The 22,911-nt window shown below is 50.2% G+C and overlaps 2 protein-coding genes across 4 annotated transcripts in view; both read right to left on the bottom strand.

Moving 5' to 3' along the window:
* Positions 1-7,032: 7,032 nt before the first annotated feature.
* On the bottom strand, positions 7,033-13,267 carry LOC123455295 (protein ATP6V1FNB-like). Its single transcript, XM_045135671.1, has 2 exons — positions 12,760-13,267; positions 7,033-7,682 (listed from the first exon to the last, which is right to left on the bottom strand). Exons 1-2 carry the CDS (start codon positions 13,265-13,267, stop codon positions 7,564-7,566), a joined length of 627 nt encoding a protein of 208 aa, XP_044991606.1. The 3' UTR covers positions 7,033-7,563.
* A 5,471-nt stretch (positions 13,268-18,738) lies between these two features.
* Positions 18,739-22,911, bottom strand: part of Flnb (filamin B) — a 175,676-nt gene continuing 171,503 nt past the window's right edge. For all 3 annotated transcript variants that reach the window (XM_004669088.3, XM_004669089.2, XM_004669090.2), the window contains 2 exons: positions 21,019-21,222; positions 18,739-20,223 (listed from right to left, as the gene is read on the bottom strand). In XM_004669088.3, coding sequence (XP_004669145.1) covers positions 20,036-20,223; positions 21,019-21,222 — 392 coding nt within the window. In that variant the 3' untranslated portion in view covers positions 18,739-20,035. The remainder of the gene's footprint in view (positions 20,224-21,018; positions 21,223-22,911) is intronic.

Below are 22,911 nucleotides of genomic sequence, written 5' to 3'. Positions count from 1 at the left end.
CTGGCTTACAAGGGATCTGAAGTGTCGAACATGGGTCCTTTGGCTTTGTAGGCAAGTGTTTTAATCACTGAGCCATCTCTCCAGCCTGACAGTTGGCTTTTGGGTCTGTGGCAGAGAGGGGGTGTGGTATAAGCACCACTGCTCACCTACTGGGTGAGTGCAGAGAGATAGAGGGGTGATTTCCCAGCAACGCCTTCTAACATGTGCCCACAGTGACCTCCAAGCAGGCTCAGCTCCTTCAAGATGCTTCCACCTCCCAAACGCATCAGGATGAGAGGCCAAGGTGGTTTCCCACACCCCCCACCAAGGTTGGGTCTCACACTAGCCCAGGCTGATCCAACACTCACTCTGTAATCTCAGGCTGGTCTCAAACTCATAGCCATCCTCCTACCTCTGCCTCCCAAGTGCTGAAATTGAAGGTGTGCACCACCACACCCTGCAAGGCCAAGTAAGTTTTTAACACGGGGACTTTTGGAGGCCACTCCAGATGCAAATGATAGCAGTCTGGCATCTAGGATTACGATCTGACTGAAGGAAAGAAATGGTTAGAGACCATCTTCCCCAAATGCCCAGCTCACCTCTGAGATTTGTTAAGGTGCTTTGCAGTTCATGTCTGAGATTTTAGGGGGATATATCAGGGATTTGGTAACTGCCTTCTGAGACATGGTTCATTGCACACAGAAATTTTCCAGTCTCCAAAGCTCCAAACCGTCAAGCATGCAATTCACAAATAGGTTTGGATTTTACTTTTCTTTTTAAATTTTTTTTCTTTTTTAGTATTTATAATTTATTATTTTTTCATTGTTTTTATTATATATGGACATATTTAGAATATAAACAACAAATGTTGGTACCATCCTTTCCTTCCTCTCTGCCCCTTTTCTGAAGAGGCCTTCCTCATTGAGAATGCAGGTCAACCCCAGGGGGTTGTGGGTCATGTATTATGGGGGGGGGGAGGCAATGTCTCTGTGCAAAATGTCTACTTGTGGCTCTAACAATCTTTCTATCCCCTTTTCTACAAAATTCCCTGAGCCATGCTGGGAGCATTTTCAGTCTACTTCAGAGATGGGCACTTAGGAGCCTCTGGATCTCTGGTTTGGTGTCCTCAGTGTCTGTGTCCTTCACCCTTGTGCTGGTATTAGGTTCACCAAGAAAGCAGCACTCTTGTTCATTTCCCCAATTCCTCTGTGGATTCAGCTGGGGCCGGGGTGGAGCGCGCTGGGTCCTCAGGTCCAGCTCCCATCTGAAAAAGAGAAGCAGATTCTCCAATAGAGATTGAAGTCAGCACCAGTTAAACAGGATAACCATTATTAATTTAGAGAGAATTTAAAGGATGTAGACCCTTTTATAGCCCAAGGTTAGTGGGAGCTTGACAATGGAAAGCAGAATCATTATCTGGATATGATTCTGACTTGTTTCCCAGTTCCAGATATGGTTTCCTTTTCACTGAGTGAATCTGTTAGCCAATCCAAGAGCAGTTGGTTACCCACCATGGCTGTGTGCCACTATTGCACTTGTGTGAGCATCACATCAGGTTGTTTGCTTCTGAGTCGATTAGATTTGAGTTGCTTGGACAAATGTTGGGCACTTTCCCTGGTAGCTCATGTAGCACCTTTTAAAAACTTTTTTTTAAAATTTATTTGCAAGCAGAGAGAGAGAGAAAGAGAGAGCGATGGGCATGCCAGGGCCTCTAGCCACTGCAGGTGAAGTCCAGGCGCATTGCAAGCACCACTTTGTGCATCTGACTTTATGTGGGTACTGGGAATCTAACCTGAGTCATTAGGCTTTGCAGGCAAGTGCCTTAACTGCTGAGTCATTTCTCCAACCTAGATATTACTTTTCTTGTTGTGACAAATACCCTGGTGAAAGCATTTTTAAATATATATATTTTTAATTTTGTTTGTTTATTTTTATTTACTAATTTGAGAGCAACAGACAGAGAGAAAGAGGCAGAGAAAGAGAGAGAGAGAAGGGCACGCCAGGGCCTCTCAGCCACTGCAAATGAACTCCAGACATGTGTGTCCCCTTGTGCATCTGGCTAATGAGGGTCCTGGGGAATTGAGCCAGCATCCTTAGGCTTCACAGGCAAGTGCTAAACTTCTAAGCCATCTCTCCAGCCCTTAAACATTTTTTTATTTGCAGAGAGAGAGAGGGAGGGAGGGAGGGAGGGGGGTGGGGAAAGAGAAAGGGCATTCCAGACTCTAGCCACTGCAAACAAACTCCAGATACATGCACCACTTTGTGTATCTGGCTTTATGTTGGTCCTGGGGAATCGAACCCAGGTCGTTAGGCTTTGCAAGCAAGCACCTTTACCCACTGAGCCATAAGGATAAAAGGCTTAATTTGGGCTCACAGTTTAAAGGTAGGGAAAGCTTGGTGGCAGGAGCTTGAGGCAACTGATCACACTGCATCCCAGTCAAGAGGCGGAGAGATGGATGCTGGAGCTCCCTCATTCCTCCTTTTCCGGAGGTCTGCAGTCCTTGCTCACGGATGGCGCACTAACGCTGGGGGTGGGTGAGTCATCCCGTCTCATCTGGAAACGTCCTCTACCAAGTGCCCTGGGAATTCCACCTTGTGTTTAAAATCATTTGCTTTGAGATTCTTGCTTGTTCTAGAATCTATTTTTTAAAATTATTTATAAAAAGCCAGGCCTCCAGTCAAAGAAAACTTAACTCCAGATGCATGCACCAATTTGCACATCTGGCTTTACATGGGTACTAGGGAATTGAATCTAACTCATTAGGCTTTGCAGGCAAGTGCCTTAACTGCTGAGCCATCTCTCCAGCCCCATTCTAGATTCTTTTTTTAAAAAAAAATATTTATCCATTTAAGCCAGGCATTGTGGCGCATGCCTTTAATCCTTGGGATGGGAAGCAGAGGTAGGCGGATCACCATGAGTTTGAGGCCACCCTGAGACTACATAATGAATACCAGGTCAGCCTGAGCTAGAGTGAGACCCTACCTCGAAACAAAAAAAAAAGTTTATCTATTTATTTATCTGAGAGAGAGAATGAGCACTACAGGGTCTCCAGCCACTGCAAACAACTCCAGACACGTGCACCACCTTGTGCATTTGGCTTATGTGAGTACTGGAGAATTGAACCTGGGTTATTCGGCTTTGTAGGAAAATGCTTTAACCGCTAAGCCCTAGAATCTTTTTTTTTTTTTTTTTTTCCCCAAGGTAGGGTTTCACTCTGGTCCAGGCTGACCTGGAAAATACTATGTAGTCTCAGGGTGGCCTCAAACTCATGGTGATCCTCCTACTTCTGCCTCCTGAATTCTGGGATTAAAGGCATGTGCCACTATGCCTGGGTCCTAGAATCTTTTTTATAAAATTATTTTATTTTTGAGAGGGAGAGAGAGAGAGAGAATGGGCATACCAGGGCCTTTCAGCCACGAACTCCAGACGTGTACACCCCTTTGTGCATGTGTGTGACATTGCACGCTTGTGTCACTATGTCTGGAGTTCACATGCAGTGGCAGGAGGCCCTGGTGTGCCCATACTCAGTCTCTCTGTCTGCCTCTCTCTCTCTCATAAATAAAAATAAAAATATCCAGGTGTGATGGCACATGCCTTTAATCCCAGCACTTGGGAGGCAGAGTTATAGGAGGATTATCATGAGTTTGAGGCCAGCCTGAGACTACATAGTGAATTCCTGGGTTAGAGTGAGACCCTACCTTGCAAAACCTAAATAAATAAATAAATAAAAATCAAGCTATGCATGATGGTATATGCCTTTAATCCCAGCACTCAGGAGGCAGAGATAGAAGGATCACCATGAGTATGAGGCCAGCCTAAGACTATATAGTGAATTCCAGGCCAGCTTGGGCTAGAGTGAGACCCTACCTCAAAAAAAACAACAAATTTTTTAAAAATATTTTTATTTATTTGAGAGTGACAGACAGAGAGAGAAAGAGGGAGGGAGAGAGAGAGAGAGAATGGGCATGCCAGGGCCTCCAGCCACTGTAAACGAACTCCAGACGCGTGCGCCCCCTTGTGCATCTGGCTAACATAGATCCTGGAGAGCCAAGCCTTGAACGTGGGTCCTTAGGCTTCACAGGCAAGTGCTTAACTGCTAAGCCATCTCTCCAGCCCCCCAAAGTTTTTTTTTTTATGTAGCCCAAGATGGCCTTGCATGTGAAGAGTATGACCTTAAGAAGAGGCATGCTATACCACCACTGATTTATTTGTTACTGTGGGTTAAACTCAGGTCTTGTGAAGGCTAGGGAAGCACTCTACCAACTGAGCTATATCCTAGGCCCTAATTTTTAATATATTTTTAAAGAATTTTTAAAAGATTTATTAGAAAGCAAAGAGAAAGAGAGAGAATACATGTGTGCCAGGGCCTCTAGCTGCTGCAAATGAACTCCAGACAGCATGTGCTGCTTTCTGCATCTAGCTTTTATGGGAGTACGAGGGAATTGAACCTTAGGTTTTGCAGGCTAGTACCTTAACCACTAAGCCATCTCCCCAGCCCTTTAATATTTTTGATGTAGGAATGTCTATGAATGGAAGGTCTGTGAAAATCATAATAACAGGGTTCTATCAGAGACAGAATCAAATCTGGATCCATCTGCCCCCCTAAGACTGTGTTCTCATGAGCCCAGGCAGATCCAACAGTGCAGGTGACGAAATTGAGATTCAAGCAACTCAGCAATGGGATTGTTTCTGGCAGGCCAAACACCATAGCATGTGGTCTCATCACACCACCTAGTGGCAATTTAGGGAACTTCTCAGTCATAAGAGAGGGACCCTTGGACTTCACACTGTGCCTTGGGAACGGATTCTAGGCTGTCACTGAAATTCGTGCATTTGGGGGCTGGAGATATTGTTTAGTGGTGATTCAATTTCAACTCTGGCTCATATATACTCCTTCCTCTCTCAGACTAATAGTCATCTCTGAGTTGTCTTGGTAAAATAATTCAGATAGTCCCATCTACTATACACTGTCAGCCAACATATAATTTAAAATATTTTAGCAGCTACATTTTATTTATTATTTTTTAAAAAATGCATCTACTTTTTATTATTTGAGAGAGGGGGAGAGACAGAAAGAGAATGTGTGCACTCGTGTCTTTAATCACAGAACTTGAGAAGCTGAGGCAGGAGTCCACCCCGGGCTACACAGTGAGTTTCAGCCCGGCCTAGAGTGAGACCCTGCCTCAACAAACAAACAAACAAGCAAGAAAACAAACAAACAAACAAACAAACAAACAAAATTATGTTGAGGTAGGAATGGTGGCACATGTCTTTAATCACAGCACTCAGGAGGCAGAGGCAGGAGGATTCATGTGAATTTGAGGTCAGCCTTGGACTATAGAGTGAATTCCAGGTCAGCCTGGACTAGAGTGAGACCCTACCTTGTAAAAACAAACAAACAACAACAACAACAAAAAAGGTATGTTGGAATCCTTACTGTCAGTATCTCACAGTGTGATCTTATTTGAAAACAGGTCATTGCAAATGTGAGGTAGGGGACTGAGAGATGGCTCAGCAATCAAGGAAAGGTGCTTGATTGCAAGCCTGCAGGCCCAAGTTCAATTCCCCAACACCCACCAAAAGCCAGACACAAAGTAGCACACATGTCTATGACCCCAGCTCACCTATGGGAGGTGGAGCAGGAGAATCCAGCAGCCGCATGCAGGCCAGCTAGTCTGGTGCACGAGGCTGGAAAAAACAAAGGAGACCTTGTTCAAGCAAGACTGAAGGGGAGGACAAACTCCTCGAGGTTATCTTCACACCTCCACCCGTGTGCACTCCACGCATTGCCAACACACACACTTTAAAATGTGAAAAGAGGGCCGGAAAATTCGCTTAGTGGTTAAGGTGCTTGACAGCGAACTAAGGACTCTTGTTCAACTCTCCAGATCCCTCATAAGCCAGATACACAAAGGTGAGGCAAGCACACTGTCGCACGTGCCCACTAGGTGGCGCAAGCGTCTGGACTTCGATTGCAGTGGTTGAGGCCCTGGAGCACCAATTCTCTTCCCCCCCCTCTCATTTTTAAAAAAATACGAAAAAAAAAAAAAGCCAGGTATGTTGGCACATGCCTTTAACCTCAGCACTCAGAAGGCAGAGCTAGGAGGATTGCCATGAGTTTGAGGCCACCCTGAGACTCCATAGTGAATTCCAGGTCAGCCTGGGTTAGAATGAGATCCTACCTCAAAATAAATAAACAAACAAACAAACAAACAAGAAGAATGGGGCTGGAGAGATGGCTTAGCAGTTAAGGTGTATGCCTGAAAAGCCTGAAGACCCACGTTTGATTCTCCAGGTCCCATGTAAGTCAGATGCACATGGTAGTGCATGTGTCTGGAGTTCGTTTGCAGTGGCTGGAGGCCCTGGCATGCCCATTCTCTCTCTCTCTCTCCTTCTCTATTTCAAATAAGTAAATAAATAAAATAGATAAATAATAATACAAGATGCCATTATAAAAAGTGGTTGGCAGTGTTTAGTTTAGTAGTTGAACACTTACCTAGTGTGTAGAGCCCTGAGTTCAATCCTTACCTCTAGAGGGAAAAAGGAAAGATTTGAAAACAAAACAAAACAGAAAACAAAAAAGCAAAACCTCAATTAAACCTTGAATTTGGGCTGGGAGATGGCTTAGCAGTTAAAGCTTTACAAAGCCAGTGGGACAGGGTCCAATTCCCCAGGACTCATGAAAACCCAGATGCACAAAGCATACATGCCCTTGCACAGGCCCTGGGGCACCCATACACACTCGCTTTTAGAATAAATGAACACATATGAAACACAGAACAACTGGTCTGTTGCCTCCAGGCTCCCAGTCTCCCTTTCCTTGTCCCCTCCCTTACACCCCATTGGCTGTAGGAGATTCCAAGGAGTCAACAGCCTTAGTCAGTGACAGAGCCACCAGATGGGGGCAGTCTGTCCCTTAGATCAGTACCTACAAGGTTGTCCTCCACTAAACAGCAGACTGGATTTTGTTGTGATAAACATATTTTCAATGACTAAGGGGTGAAAAAGAAAGCTATCTTTATTAGTTTAAGCAACTAGGACTTAGGGGCTACTTGTTACAGCAAGTAATGCGAGGGATGTCTGACCATTGCAGGCTCTGAGGTGTGGGGGGGGAGCAGCAATGGCAAGGCCTTCCCCAAACTGTGGCATCATTGTGACCCAGCAACTCTGCTGGATTCCTTCAGGGGAACGTAGAGGGACCAGAAACAGGGAGATAAACACTCTGCTTCGTACCATGAGGACTCAGCAAGGCCTTCCCTTGTCCAGGCCTGCTGAAGGAGTATCAGGAGCCACATGATTTCACCCCAGGAAAGGAGCACTAAGGCCCACTCCCTTGCTAGTGAGAGTATCATGGAGATAGCTTTGCAAGGAGGGAGCTCTGTGTGCACAGACAAGAGCCCCAGTGCTGGTCAACTGCGTTCTCCAGATGTGAATGCCAGTGGCCGCTCTGTCCATCACTCTCAACCGGGGAGGTGGTGACAGCAGAGCACCCAGGTGAGGTAGGGCGGGCTGGCTGCATCTCTCCCTGGCTGGTTCACACAGATCCTGGGCATGAATCCATTGAGGCTGCTCCCAGCACATGTTCACATGAGCTGGTCTTTCCGCCGCGGAATGTGGAAGATGCTGTTTTTTGTGTAGAACACCTTAGAGATAGGCTGGACTCTGGCATAAGCTGGTGTCCTGTAGTTCTTCATGATATCCCCTGGAACACACAGTGGAGGCCGGGTGAGCAGGACCACCATCCTCCTGAAAGCACATCCCCACCCAGAGCCCCGGGAGAGCAGGACTACCATCCTCCTGAAAGCACAGCCCCGCCCAGAGCCCTGGGAGAGCAGGACCACCATCCTCCTGAAAGCACAACCCCGCCCAGAGCCCCGGGAGAGCAGGACCACCATCCTCCTGAAAGCTCATCCCTGCCCAAAGCATGGGCAGTGTTAACTGTGCTGATTGAACAGTTAAACTAGGAAAATAATCCTGTCACTCAGAAATAGCCACCGCCCTACTTAGGACTCCCAGACCTCCTTATGGTCAACAGCTCATGCCTGCATAGTGGAGACCTCAGGATGCTGAAATGGTATCCTGGGCAGGATCACACCCATGTCATTTCAGTTAATAACATTTAGATCTGTTGCCCAACTCCAAGCTTAGTTACCCCTGCCCACATTCCAGACATTATTGGGAATATCCAACCAGCCCACCGCCACACAGTGAGACCCCAAGGGGTCGCCCAAGGCCAAAATAGCTTCCTAGCTGCTCACAGGCTACAAATCATGCCTCTTTTTTAAAATTTTATTTAATTATTTGTAATCAGATAGAGAGAGAGAAAGAGAGGGAATGAGCACACTAATGCATGTGCCACATTGTGCATCTGGCTTTATGTGGGTACTAGAGAATTGAACCTGGGTCTTTTGGCTTTGTAGGTAAGTGCTTTAACCACTCAGCCATCTCTCCAGCCCCCAATCCTGCCTCTTAAGTCAATAATAATGATGACAATAACCCTCCCCCATTTGTTTAGCAATTGTGATGTACTAGACACCTTTTTTTTTTTTTTTTTTTTTGGCTGACTCAAAATAATGGTCTGTGGTCAGCACGATAAGAGGAGCTAAGTCGGGGTAAGGCTTGTCAGAGAGCACACTGTACTGAAGTGGTAGAATCGGGAGTAAACCTCCCTCCCTCTCTGCTGTCTTGGGACCCACATTAATGCTTCCCACCCTCTTCCCTGTATCGTGTGTGTGTGTGTGTGTGTGTACATGTGAGTGAATGCGTGCAGGCAGAAGCCAGAGGTCTACAGCCAAGTATCATCCTCAAACTCTCTCCATCTTATTTCTTTTCTTTTCCTCCTTCCCTTCCTTCCTTTCTTCCTTCCCTCTCGCTATCTCTCTCTTTCCTTCCTTCCTTCCTTCCTTCCTTCCTTCCTTCCTTCCTTTCTTCCATCTTTCCTTCTTTCTTTCTCTCCTTTCTCTTTTTCTTTCTTTCTTTCTTTCTTTCTTTCTTTCTTTCTTTCTTTCTTTCTTTTCTCTCTCTCTCTCTCTCTCTCTCTCTCTCTCTCTCTCTCTCTCTCTCTCTCTCTCCTTCCCTCCCTCCCTCCCTCCCTTCCTTCCTTCCATCTTTCTTTCTGTCTTTCTCTCTCTGTCTTTTTTTCTTTTTTGATGAGAAAGAAAGAGGGGGAGAGAGACAGTGTGAGAATAGGCTCACCAGGGCCTTTCAGCCACCATGAACTAACTCCAGACACATACTCCCCCTTGTGGGCATGTGGGGCATTGCATACTTGCATCGCTTGCATCTGTACTAGGACCTGGAGGAGTCCAACTGGAGTTCTTAGGCTTTGCAGGCAATTGCCTTTACCGCTAAGCCATCTCTCCAGCCTACTACCTGGTTTCTTTATATTTTACTTGAGAGAGACACAGAGAGAGTCCGACAGAGTGAGTGAGTGAGTATGGGCACTCCAGGGCCTCCTGTCAGTGCAAAAGAACTCCAGACGCATGCACCATTTAGCGCATCTGGCTTTACATGGGTACTGGGGAATGGAACCCAGACCATGAGCCTTATTTTTTGAGACAGTTTCTCGGTGAACCTGCAGCGCACTGATTCAGCTAGACAGAGCCCCAGGGCTCCTCCTGTGCCCCACCCCCCTGCAGTGCTGGAATTCCAGGCTCAAGTCGTCGTCGCGTAAGGCGTCTCATGTGGACGTTGGTTATGGAAGTCAGATCCTCATCTCTGGGCAGCAGGCCCTTCGCCCACTGAACAATCTCCCCAGCCCCCTTCCCTGTGTGTTTTTGTTGATCTAGTCCATCCCTGTTTGTAACTGCCGTAGGCAGAGCAGTGCCATCTGTCCCCCGGCTGACCCTTGACAGATTGTCTCTTGTTTATTTTTATTTATTTATTTGAGAGCAACAGAGAGAGAGAGAGAGAGAGAGAGAGAGAGAGAGAGAGGATGGGCACACCAGGGCCTCCAGCCACTGCGAACAAACTCCAGACGCGTGCGCCCCCTTGTGCATCTGGCTAATGTGGGTCCTGGGGAATGGAGCCTTGAACCTGTGTCCTTACGCTTCACAGACAAGCACTTAACCACTAAGCCATCTCTCCAGCCCCTCTTGACAGATTGCAAAGCTAGAGGATTACAGAATGTTCCAGAGATTCTGGGAGCAGCAGTGGGTTTAAGCAGAACTACTACTGAGGAAAACAGTCTCTGGGACTGGAGAGATGGCTCAGTGGTTAAAGGTGCTTGCTTGCAAAGCCTCATGGCCTGACTTCAATTCTTCAGTTCCCAGGTAATGACAGATGCACAAAATGGTGTGCCCATATTTCTTTCTCTCTCCTCTTTGCAAACAAATAAACAAATTTTATATTTAAAAAAAAAAAACAGCCAGGCTTGGTGGCACATGCCTTTAATCCCAGCACTCAGGAGGCTGAGGTAGGAGGACTTCCCATGAGTTCAAGGCCAGCCTGAGACTACACAGTAAATTCCAGGTCACCCTGGGGTATAGCAAGGCACTACAATAAAACATGTCTCCCTTTTGCCTAGAGCCCAGCACTGCCCAGGTGGCCAAGAAGCATCTGGAATCAGCCCCTGGTATGATTACTGATGCCCTCAGGAGCAGGTTATTGGGTAACACGCAGGATGTCCAGGCATAGTTGCTTTGTAGGTGACAATGCATATTCCATTCCACAGTTGGTACATACTCATAATAAAAATTGTTGGGGGGGGGCTGGAGGGATTGCTTAGCAGTTAAGGCATTTTCCTGCAAAGCCAAAGGACCCAGGTTCAATTCCCCAGTACCCATGTAAGCCAGATGCACAAGGTAGAGCATGCATCTGGAGTTCATTTGCAATGACTGAAGGCCCCAGCATGCCCATTCTCTCTCTCTCTCACTTGCCTCTATATATCTCTCTCTCAAATAAATAAATAAAATATTTTACTGGGTGTGGTGGCACACAGCTTGAATCCCAGCACTTGGGAGGCAGAGGTAGGAGGATTGCTGTGACTTTGAGGCCAGCCTGAGACTACATAGTGAATTCCAGGTCAGTTTGGGCTAGAGAGACCCTCTCTCAAAAAATCAGAAACAAAGAAATAAAGAAATAAAGAAATAAAGAAAGAAAGAAAGAAAGAGCAAGCTGGGGTGTAGCACTATGGTAAAGCACCTGTCTGGCTTGAAGGCTGCACCCTGGCTCCTCCTCCAGCCTCCGAATAACCCTTCCCCCAACTGCTGCCATCAGTAAAGACCAAAAGTACTTCATGGAACGGGTGTTGTGTGACTCCACAGCATCTGTCCACTAATCACCATTTTGCCCTCTGTTAGGGCAAGGACCACGTCGTTCTGCTCTCTGGTATATCCCCAGGGACAAAAAGTGCCTGGCATGTACCAGCTGCTCTGAATGAACAAATGAACCAGAATTCCAGCTTAGTCCTCCAATGTCAGGCTGAGCCTTTTCTGCTAGACCTGTTTGTTCCCCAGCTCCGCGCTGGGAGGAGCGGGAATGAGAACTCATTCTCCTCCTGTCCTCAGGCTGTCCTGTGGGAAAGGTCCCATGTGGATCCCGTCTCACAGGGCCTTTGTCAGCGCAATTCCTGTTCCAGACGCTTTCCCGCCTGACTTCCCATAAACATAGGAAAAGAGGTCCTAGTTTATTCCCCCTTTCCTTTCTCCTTTCTTTCCTTTTCTTATTTTTTCTTTTTCTTATCTTTTCTTTCTTTCTTTTGTTTTTTTTAGGTAGAGTCTCACTATAGCCCAGTCTGACCTGGAATTCACTATGGAGTCTCAGGGTGGCCTCAAACTCACGGTGATCCTCCTATCTCTGCCTCCCAAGTACTGGGATTAAAGGTGTGCACCACCATGCCTGGCTTTTCCTTCCTTCCCTCCTTCCTTCCTTCTTTCTTCTCTTCCTCCCTCCTTCCCTCTCTTCTTTCTTTCTTTCTTGGGGTAAGGTCTCATTTTAGCCCAAGTCAACCTGGTACTCACTCTGTAGTCCCAGCCTTACCTAAATTCACAGTGATCCTCCTACCTCTGCCTCCCGAGTGCTGGGATTAAAGGTGTGTGCTGCCATACCCAGCTTCTTTCTTTAAAAAGTATATATATACTTTTTTATTTGAGAGAGAGAAAGAGACAGAGAATGACCAGGACTTCCTGCAATTGCAAATGAACTCCAGATGCATGAGCCACCTTGTGCATCTGGCTTTATGTGGGGGGTACTGGGGATTTGAACCCAGGCCATCAGGCTTTGCAAGCAAGTGCCTTTAACCACTGAGCCATCTCTCCAGCCCCCATTTTAAACGTAGAAAGCAGAGACGCAGAGAAGCTGAGGTCGATGTCCGAGAGCACAGCATTCAGGAGCAGTGGTGTCAAGGTGAATGTCCACCCTCCTTTCCCACAATTCCCAATGAAGGCCTCCAGTTCTGTTCCACGCTCCTCCATTCCATAGCCACCGAGTGCAATCCTAAACTGGCAGTGGAGGACACTCTGAAGAAATTAAGCAGGAAGTCTTGGAACCCAGAGGGTTTTCCAGGACAAATGCACAGGATGGTGGCCCGGAGGACCAGTGTCCTGCCCGGTCAGCAAGCTGTGGAAACATTAAGGTAACCTTAAACAAGTGCCCAGAGGACTCTGGAGGAAGGCTTCCCAGAGGAGGCGGCAGGAAATCCGGTCACACAGAGGGCTGGGCAGTTCAAGAGCAGGTCAGGCCCGGACAGGTCTGTGGGGTAGAAAGCTCTGGTCTGCTTGTGGGGCGGAGAGAGGCTTGCCCATGTCAGGAGGGAGGCCTGACCTGGGTGGTAATCTTACCCAAGTGCCAGCCATACTCCCAGGAAGACAGGATTGGGTACGGGAATTTCTCCCTCGGCGACTGCTGATGCCGTTCCTGGAGGTATTGGGCCCGGCCTTGGCCATCATGGGAGATGCCCTGGTAGAGAAGTTTAAGGGTGTCTCGGGGGGGCTTCCTCATGTCCAAGGCCTCTGGCTTGTTCTGGATGGCCACGTCTTTGGCCTGGCACGCTCTGTCTCCATTGGAGAGAGTGCTCTCCACGCTCTTAGGCCTGAATGAGTCCTGGTTCCCCTGGGTCTCCAGTTGGCTTATCTGCACCCCTGTGCTGACAGAGAAGCCAGTTGCAGACCCTGGGTCAACGCTCAAGGCTGTCCTGCCGGGGGCCCTTGGGTGCTGCTCCCGGGCCCTGCCCTCTTTCAGGTATTTGTGGCCATAACGCAGATTCCAGGTGGCCCTGGCAACTGCCTCTTTCTGGAGGCGCTCCGCCCAGTAGGCCTGATTCTGATTCGTGCCAAACAGGTCCCTCATGGCCGAGAAGTTCAGGGGAGGGAAGAGAGATTCTTCCTAGAGCTCTGCAGCTGGTGTTTGGGTGGCCGGTGGCCGTCTCCAAGGAGACAGAGCAGCCAATGAGGGGCAGGCTGCCAGGGCCTGCCAGGGAGGAGGGGCTGGGCTGATGAGGGGACTTGGGCTACCCCTCAGGGGTAGCTACAGAACTGGTCACAAGCAGCCCTAGGTACCAAGAAGGGGCCCCAGTCTTCCCCAGGGGAGACATGGGCCCAAGCCTCCAGCAGCATACCCAGAGGGCCTCCAGGGGAACACAGGTGCCTCTGACTTACTTCTGGACAGTGAACCCTGGTACATCTGTTAGGTACCAGGCACCCAGGAGGACCCAGGGAGGTTCAACTTCTTGGGCGGCACTTATGGCTAAGGGGATCACCATGGCAACTCTGCACCCCAGCTTCTCAGAGGCTCAGCCTTGCCCCACTGCTAGTGAGGGGTGTCACTTATGTCCCTTCGTACTGGAGGAGTGACCTTCCGTGGTGAATGTAGTGGTTTGAATGCATATGAATGTCCACCCCCAATAGTCTTTGGGATTTTTGTTTTGTTTTTTTGTGAAGTAGGGTCTTGCTCTAGCCCAGGCTGACCTGGCATTCACTATGTAGTCTCAGGATGACCCTGAACTCACAGTGACTCTCCTACCTCTGCCTCCCGAGTGCTGGGATTAAAGGCGTGCACCACCATGCCGGGCCTTCTGAGGTGACACTGGGGATGGACCTTGAGCCCAGCTTTACAGTGTGTTCAGTGCCAGGTGGTGCTGTCTCCTGCAGATGGAGCTGCTCCTGGAACCCGGTGGCCTGAAATAAACCCTCTCCTCCCATAAGCTGCTTCTGGTTGGGTGTTTTGTCCCAGCAACGGACATCTAACTGCTACAGCTGCCAGAGTCCATCCCCAGTAACCTACTTCCTCCAAGCAGGCTCTCACCAACTCCTTGTCACCCCCTCCCAGTCATGCATCCACCAAAGGCTCCGCCCATCACTTAGATCTGTCAGGATATAAGCACTTCCCCAGTGCCCATCAACTGTCAACCAAGTCCCACGATGCAGGAGTCTGGGGTGAGGCTACCTCACGTTCAAGCCATGACAACTTCAAGATCCATGCATGGTACGGACCCCAAACTCCCCTGGGGTGTGTGACGAGCAGAGGGGCGGAAAGGGCAGCCTCCCGCTTGGCGATGGCCAGGAGGAGTCTACCTGCACTGTGCTGGACATTTCGCCTCTGCCGTTTGCTCTTTGAGCTCACATCCCCACTCAGCAAACATCCATTTGCTCTTGGTCCAATGTCACGTGCTGAACTGGATGCAAAAGGTGGATGAAAGCCGGGTGTGGTGGCGCACACCTTTAATCCCAGCACTCGAGAGGCAGCAGTAGGAGGATTGCTGTGAGTTCGAGGCCACCCCGAGACTACAAGTGAATTCCAGGTCAGCCTGGGCTACAGCAAAACCCTACCCAGAAAACAAAAAAAATTCAGAGTGAGACCCTGCCTCAAAATAAATAAATAAATAAAAATAAATTAAAAAAGAAGGAAAGAAAGTAGAAGGGAGACTAGCTGGAAAGAAGAGGGGTCCCATGGGAGGGGACAAAAGAAGGAATCAAGGCGAGTAAGATAAATTCACTACATCCATGTATGAAATTGTCAAAAAATATTGATTTAAATGAGGATGGATGGAAGTCACATACTTCCTGCTTTCAAGGTCTCAGTCCAGCAGGAAGACTGATAACCAGATACTGGACGTTGGGGTGATAGTCCAGGAAGGTTTCCTGAGGACAAGGCTCTTTCACTGCGACCCGGACCAGAAACGAGTGGGGACCAGCCACCGTTGTCTGAGAAGCACACCAGCCCAGTTTCACAGGACGCTTTCCGAGGGCAGAGGGAAGTTAGGAGGACGCTGGGGGGTCTGAGGACATTCGATGCCCGCTAACAACTATGAGGCTTCTCCGGCCCCTCAGGGTGGTCATGGACAGTCCTCTTGAACCCAGGCTCTCTGAGTAGGCCACAGACTGGCCAACCTTCTCTTGTGAGGGCCTGTGTGCCAGGAACTGCATGTGAATGGAATGTCCTGTTCCCACACCTCATGTAGTTCGAGGCCCAACTTGTCCAGCACCGCTCTCTGGGGTATTTCCCCGTGTGTAGAGGAGGGTACTGAGGCACAAGGACTGAGGTGTCTCTGCAGTAAGCCACAGGGCTGGGGCTGGGGCATCCTCACTACGTGCTCACACTCTCCCACTGAAGATGCCCCACTCTGGTCCCCCCCAAGCCACACTAGTTCTGCTGGGCTCTGTCCCTTTGTCCTGACACTGCCTCCTCCCGGACAGTAAGCTCAGTGCATGCCAACCGTCTGTCCTGAGATGTCATCTTACACCAGCAGCAGTCACTGGGTCACTTCCTGGGTGCTAGACTTTGGGGTGAGGCCTAAGGCCCTATCTCCTTGGAGGGGCGATAAAGACACAGGTTTCTGTCGGGGTGGGGCTGGTTAGAAACGGGCTGGAGGTTTGGGCAGAGCCAGGATTTGAACTTTCTGCCTTGTGCCTAAAGCCACCCCATGAACATCTTCGCCCTTAATCACCTTTCTCCTCAACGGGGCACATCTCCCCTCTCCCCCCATGTTGGGGAGCCAAGTCACTTCCACACTCCAACAGCCCTTCTTCAGACAGTTGGGGGATGAACGGAATTGCAGAGGGGTGCTGATCTTAGTTTGGAATGTGAGTTCCCCTTGACTTTTCCATGCTAGAGACAGCACTGGGGGCCCAGCAGCCGGTGCCTGAGGTGACTCAGTGAGCCAGCGCAGAGCGGGGATTGGACTCTAGATCTGAGCTTGTGGCCTGGGACACGCGGTGCTGTGCGCTTCTCACACCCCTTTTGCTACTATTCCAACTGGCCGCCGGGGGCTGGATCTAAGGCCCGGCGTCTGTCAGGTCTGTTTCTATGAGAACACCATGCAGGGTTCGGCACCGGTTGCACCCTAAGAATGTGCCCCGCCTATGTGGCGACAGGGCGAGGCGAGCATCCTGGTGCCACCGTGGGAAGGCAGTGGCCAAAGCACAGGGGAAACCACGGGCAATAAAAAGGCCACAAGATTCTTTGTCCCAGGGAGATAAGCAAGTCTGAGGCTCAGAGCTCCCTGGGAAACATGCCACAAGGCAGGCTTGTGAATTCCGTCCGTCTCCCACCTGCCTTTGAGAACTCCAAAGCAGAGAAAGAGGTGGGTCCCCCTAAATTCCAAGTACATGAGCTGGTCCCTGTGGGTTTGGGGGCCCACACAAAGCCCATTACAAGGCAAATAAGGACCTTTTGTTTGCAGAACTCCTCCCAGGAACAGAATTGAACCAGACCTGGTTTAGAACCTTCCCTTCCTCCACCGTGACATTTGTGACATGGAGGGTGGGTAGCATCAGGCTTTACATGGGTACGGGGGAATCAAACCTGGGTCCTTATGCTTTGCAAGGCAAATGCCTTTGTGGCTGAGCCATCTCTCCAGCCCGCCTGTTTATTTTTAATGCTGTAAACTTTACAAGGAACATTTACACTAAATGCAACAAAATGCGGCTTCAAGGGCCTCTTGGAAGAGCTAAAACTAAGCCCTTGTACATATATTAGAAGGGAAGACTGAAGACGTGTTAATGAAGCATTTCCCTCTCACAGCTGCCTCTCCTGCCACTCAAGAGTGACAGCCCCGTCCTGTTGGCTTTAGCCAGACAAGGGTCAAAGTCAGAAAGGACCTGGCTCAGGGCCCACCAAGTTACAAAGTTTTCACGGTGTTGGTACAAACAATGGCTCGTTTCCATAGCAGCCAAACCCAGGTGCAGATAAGAAGAGACTATATGGTTCTAGCCATGGACCAGGGGACCCCTCCCCCACCCTGCCTTCCAGGATTCCATGGCACAGTTAGCAGTGGCTCTTAGCAGGGCCACAAAAATGCCATTGCTCCCAAGCAGGGGCCATCTGGTGCCAACAAGCAGCCACTTCACATCCTGTGGCAGAAGCATCACCGCCAGCAGGGGCTGTCCCCAGAAAACAATGGAAGACTCAGAAGGGGAGGCACACAGAGACCTCCACACAGCCAGCATGCAAACTGCTGTCTCGCACAGCAAACGTAGCCAGGCTCGGAGATGAAAAGAGTTGTGGCCATAGCCCTGCGCTTCTCAGCAAAGCACAGTGAGCCATTAGGCAGAGCCTGAGTGGGCTCCAACAGCTCGAGACCTCCACAGGCCATGGACCTTCAGGGCAGAGACCACAGACGGGGGTCCAGGCAGCCCTGCCTCACCTTCCTCCACCACCTCGGAGAAAAACAATTGTCATTCTTACCCCACAGCCAGGTCATGCAACACATGCGCGCATGCACGCGCACACACACACACACACATGCGCGGGGTGGGTAAGCTGCTCAGTTGGTAGGACACATTGGCCTCGTGTGCACACGGCCCCAGGTCTGGTCCCAGCAGCACCTAATTGGGCCCAGTAGCTCCCACCTGTCAGAGCAGCACTTGCAGAAGTGGGAGGACCACCCTCTGCTACACGGCAAGTTTGGGGCTTCAAGACCCTGTTTCAAAACACACTGGGAGCTGGGCGTGGTGGTGCATGCCTTTAACCCCAGCACTCGGGAGGCAAAGGTAGGAGGATCACTGTGAGTTCGAGGCCACCTTGAGAATACAGAGTGAATTCCAAGTCAGCCTGGGCTAGAGACCCCACCTGGAACAGCAATTAAAAAAACAACAAAGGGCTGGAGAGATGGCTTAGCGGTTAAGCACTTGCCTGTGAAGCCTAAGGACCCCGGTTCAAGGCTCGGTTCCCCAGGACCCACATAAGCCTGGTGCACCCATTCTCTCTCTCTGCCTCTTTCTCTGTCACTCTCAATAAAAATAAAAAAAAATTTCTAAAAAAAGCTTTTTATTTTGCATGCATCTGGGCATGTATGTATGTGTGGAGTGTGTGTGTGTGCACACACATGTGGAGGCCAGAGTCCAGGCAGGGCGTCTTCTCCATCTTCCTCGTTGACACAGTAGGGTTCACGGACTGATCCTGATGCTCGTCTATTCGTTGGAGCCAGCCAGTGAGCACCAGGCACCCTCCTACCCCACCTGTGCCTCCCCGACACATGCGGCAGACACCATGCCCCTACTTTATGTGGACACTGTGGGGTCCAAACTCCATTCTTCATGCTTGTGCAGCAAGCAGTACCCCCACTGAGCCAGCTCCCCAGGCCTCAGGTCTCTCCTGGCAGCTGGTCAGAGGCCCAAACCGCCGATTCTGAAGACAGCTTACTCAGTAATAATGCCAAGGGAACCCTTTATACGGAGCAAATGTTTTATTTAATAAGTTATGAGATATTTTCCAGTCAGCATTTGATTCCAGTTTGGCCTCCACGTCGTCTACACCTGTGGTCCTTTCACAGTGGGCTTTGTCTCCTCTGGTTTCTACCAACACCTGTCCCCAGCTGCTGGGATCCCCTTCACCCCCGCCCCCCTGCACCCACAGCGACAGCAACCAAGTCCTCAAGACTGAGCAGCAGAATTGCCAAGGCCAGCAGCCCAGCCCACTCCCATCTTTGGGCACTGCTGTGGACAATGGCCCTGGCAAATTAGCTTCACCCCCAGGCCAGGTCAGGTTTGCAGGTAGCATGCAAAATGCCCTACACACCATCTTTGGAATTACACACTTCTCTATTGCTCTCCAAACAGTGTTGGCTGGCATGGGGTCATGCCCAGAACAGAGCCATTGTAAGATACCCCCTCCCCCCAAGCCTGTTGCTACAGCCAAAGGCGGTTTTGCCCATCCCCCAGCAGTGCCAAATCCCGAGCTGAAGGTTGGCAGGCGCCTCAGTCTACCCTGTCCATTGTTATATTTTTCAGAGTGACCCATGAGGATGGCTGCGGTGGGCGCGCATATTACGGCCCACAAGAGGCCTTCGTGGCCAAGGCACTAACAGCGCATGGGTCCACCTGAGGTCTCCTTAAAGGCTTTGGTAAGAATTTCCAAGCTGGCAAATGGCCGGGGCTGATGTTAAAGTCAAGGGCTTAGTGTTGGTTACAAAGATCTAGGGCCAAGTAGGGGTGCTGCTTGCCACTGTAGAATTTCCTCAGCCAAGTAACCGAAACAGACTTGGACAATACAAGGAGATCCATGGCTCCCAAGACGGTCACAGTGTGACTTACGGGAGCAGCCGGGATGCCACCTGCCCCAGTTCGCCCCACACTTGTACTGCTGAGAGGCCACAGAGCATGACGGATGGGCGAGGAACCGTGTCGACACGATGATTAACCACCCGACGGCCTTGGCTGGCAGACTCTGGGGCCTGCCACAGGGCAGGCCAGGCTGGTTTTTAGTCATTTCCTTTGCTAAATGGCAATCTACACTGGGCCTCCTCTTTTTCCCTGTCTTCCCTGGCACTCCCCCCCTGCCCCGCCCTCTTCAGTCTCATTTCTTTTGGAAAAATACCAGTCTTGCCACGTTCTTGGTCTGTTTGCAGCATTCCGTGCATCTAGGAGTTTGGACTGGGGCCGAGTGCACGCTGTGTCCTGCTAACTCTGCATTAAGCTGCATTCATGATTTGGCCACCACGTTGCTCAGGGGTCAAGTCCAGCACTTACTTCTACAGGCACTTTGAACGGCAACTGTTTGGGGATGGAGTTGGGGACCCACTGACAGGCCGGGGACATTGTGTAAAGTGAGATTACAAACAAGCGGGAAGAGAAAAGCGACAGCAAGCACCCTTCTCAGGACTCGATGCCAAGTGCCACTCTAAGGCACCGTGACGTGGAAGGGGCTGCCGGGGATGTGCTCCTCCCCCCACTTCACGGCCAGGACATAGTCCCCGCGCTCCTTGACGACGTACGTGACGTTGTACTGCTGGTTGCCCACGTGCTTCATGGACACTTCTTCACAGGGGGTGGTGGGCCCGTGGACTCCGATCAGCAGCATGTTGGACCCTGAGGGCAGAAGGCGGGAGAGGCTGTCACTCTGACCAGATGTGCTGAGCCAGGCTGAGGGGAGGGAGGTGGACCAGGGCAGCTGGTGGAGTTCCTTCAGTGCTGACGACCCGGTAGCCTGCCTTGCACGTGAATTCCAGCTCTGCCAACTTGTGTCTTAGTAACCCTGGATGTAGCATTCTCATTCTGCCTAGCTAAGCTTCCCCGTCTGCAAACCAGGGAGGCCAACAGCACGTCCTTTGTGTGCGTATGTGGGTCACAGGAGCGGCACCCAGCACGTGTTAGACAGTTAGGATACTCTTGCTGGCTCCCACAGACCCGAAGGACAGTCCTACCCATTAGACAGAAGAAATCGATTTTTAGTAAGAGACCTGATAACTTGCCAAAGTCATGGCTAGCAAGCTTTGTGAAGGAAGGGAGAGAAGGAAGGAAAGAAGGAGGGAGGGAGAGAAAGAAAAAGAGAGAGGAAGGGAGCAAGGAGGAAAAATTCCAGCCCATGTGGGCTGATGCCAGAACTCAGGCAAGAGACTGCTGAAACAGAAGGAAATGTCTTAGCTCAGGCTACAGTTAAGGCGTCCAGCATCAGGGAAGGGGTCAGGGAATTTAGACAGTTTGCCCATGGGTAATGAGGACACCATCTTTCTAACTTGGTGAAGAGTCAAGAAGCAGAAGGAAAACCACATGCAGGAGAACAGAGGAATAAACAGAGTCACTTGCGAGTGGGCGGGTGGGCCTCACGGAAGTACCCGGGGAGACCCAGGTGGAAGTGGGTGGCCGCCCAAGCCCGGTACCTACCTGCTTTGCTGCAGTCAACCAGGAAGGAGCTCTTCTGGCCCACAAAAGCCTTTGAGAGCCCTGCCCCCTTGGAGGTCACCTTGCTGGCATCGGAGGACGACTTGGGGATGGCGCTGTAGCAGGTCTCCGTCGAGGACCTGGTCACTGACTCTACCAGGATGGATGAAGTCTCATTGGCTGAGCCTGGGCCGACCAGACGCTGGCCTGGGACACGGGAAGGGGGGGGGGGCGTGAGCAGCCTGACCGAGGGAGTCTGTCAGCCGGAGGGCCTTGCGAGCCTCAGGTCCACCCGGTGCAGAGCCACTGTAACAGCACCTCACATCACGTCTATGTAGCAGAGCTCTTCCTCTGAACTGTGTCCACAGCCCTTTCCTGTTGCTGTTGTTTTGGTCTGCTGACACAGGGACATTTAGCCCAGGGTGGCCTTGAACTCTCGATCTTCCTCCTGCCTCATCTACTTCTTGCTCGCAGCTGTTTCGTGTGTGTTGCACACAGAGGTAGAGGCCAGAGATCGATGTCATGTGTCGTCATAATTGGCCACCTTGTCACTGTGTGTGGCGTGTGGAGGTCAGAGAACCAGCACGGTGTGCTGACTCTTCCCTTCAACCCTGTTTAAGGCAGGGTCCTTGCTTGTCACTGTGAATGCCAGACTAGCTGCTTTGAGCTTCCAACTTCTCCTGACCCTCGCCTCCCATGGCCACAGGCACTGGCGTCGTGGTCACCTGCACTACTTGTGTCCCACTTCACATGGGGCCTGGGACCCAGACTCTGCTCACAGCCAACAGGCTTGCATGGCAAGTGTTTTTTAACCACCGAGCCATCTTTCTACCCTCACCACCTAACGTTGTTGAAATCGGGTCTTCACTGAGCTAGATTATCCGGGACCCTCCTGGACCCACCTCCCAGTGTGGAGATTACCGTCTCCATGACACTCTGGCTCGATACGTGAGTACTGGGGGTCTGATCCCAGGCCCTCGTGGTGTACTTCACCAACTAAGCTACACCTGCAAACCCACCTGTTTTCTTCAAAGATAGGGTCAGGCTAGAGACATGGCTTAGTGGTTAAGGTGCTTGCCTGCGAAGCCTAAGGATCCAGGTTCAACTCCGCAGAATCCACCTAAGTCAGATGCACAAGGTGACTCTTGTGCACACATTTGGAGTTTGACAGTGGCAGTTAGAGGCATGCCAATCCTCCCCCCCTCCCCTCATAAAATAAAAATTAAAAAAATTTGAAGATAAGGTCTCACTATGTAGCCCAGGCTGGCCTTGAACTTGCAATCCTCCTGTCTCAACCTCCTGAGTACTGAGATTATGGGTGTGTCCACCAAGTCATAAAGTCATTTAAATTCCTTAGCGTTCCACCCCTACAACTGGAATAAGGACAAATGGATCAGTGTGGCCATGGCTGACAAGGCTGGAAAGCTTGCCTACATAAAGACCCACCACCTAATAAAATCCAAACTTCCCCCACTTTTTTTTTTTTTTTTTTTTTCCGAGGTAATGTCTCACTCTAGCTCAGGCTGACCTGGAATTCACTATGGAGTCTCAGGGTGGCTGGCCTCAAACTCCTGGCAATCCTCCTACTTCTGCCTTCCAAATGCTGGGATTAAAGGCATGTGCCACCATGCCTGGCTTAAAATTGTTTTTTAAGTTTATTTGCAAGCAGAGAGAGACATAGAGAACAGACACCATGGACACACCAGGCCCTTCAGATACTGCAAAAGAACTCCAGATGCATGTGCCACTATGTGCATCTGGCTTTACATCGGTATGGGGAAGATGAATCTGGGTCCTTAGGCTTTGTAGGCAAGTTTCTTAACTGCGAGCCATCTCTCCAGCCCCAAATACAATTTTTTTTTCTTTTAAATTTTTTACTGGGGACTGGGAGAGAAA

The sequence above is a fragment of the Jaculus jaculus genome, chromosome 16 (assembly GCF_020740685.1).
Source record: "Jaculus jaculus isolate mJacJac1 chromosome 16, mJacJac1.mat.Y.cur, whole genome shotgun sequence".
Lineage (NCBI taxonomy): Eukaryota > Metazoa > Chordata > Mammalia > Rodentia > Dipodidae > Jaculus > Jaculus jaculus.
The sequence above is the reverse complement of the archived record's forward strand: the minus strand, read 5'-3'. Positions and strand labels throughout refer to the sequence as shown.

What these genes read in the sequence shown, in the direction of transcription:
- LOC123455295 (XM_045135671.1), bottom strand. Translation starts at nt 13,267, where the DNA reads ATGAGGGACCTGTTTGGCACGAATCAGAATCAGGCCTACTGGGCGGAG. An exon ending in GGAGTATGGCTGGCACTTGG is followed by an intron (nt 7,683 to 12,759) that starts GTAAGATTACCA and finishes TGTGTGTTCCAG; the next exon opens with GGGATATCATGAAGAACTAC.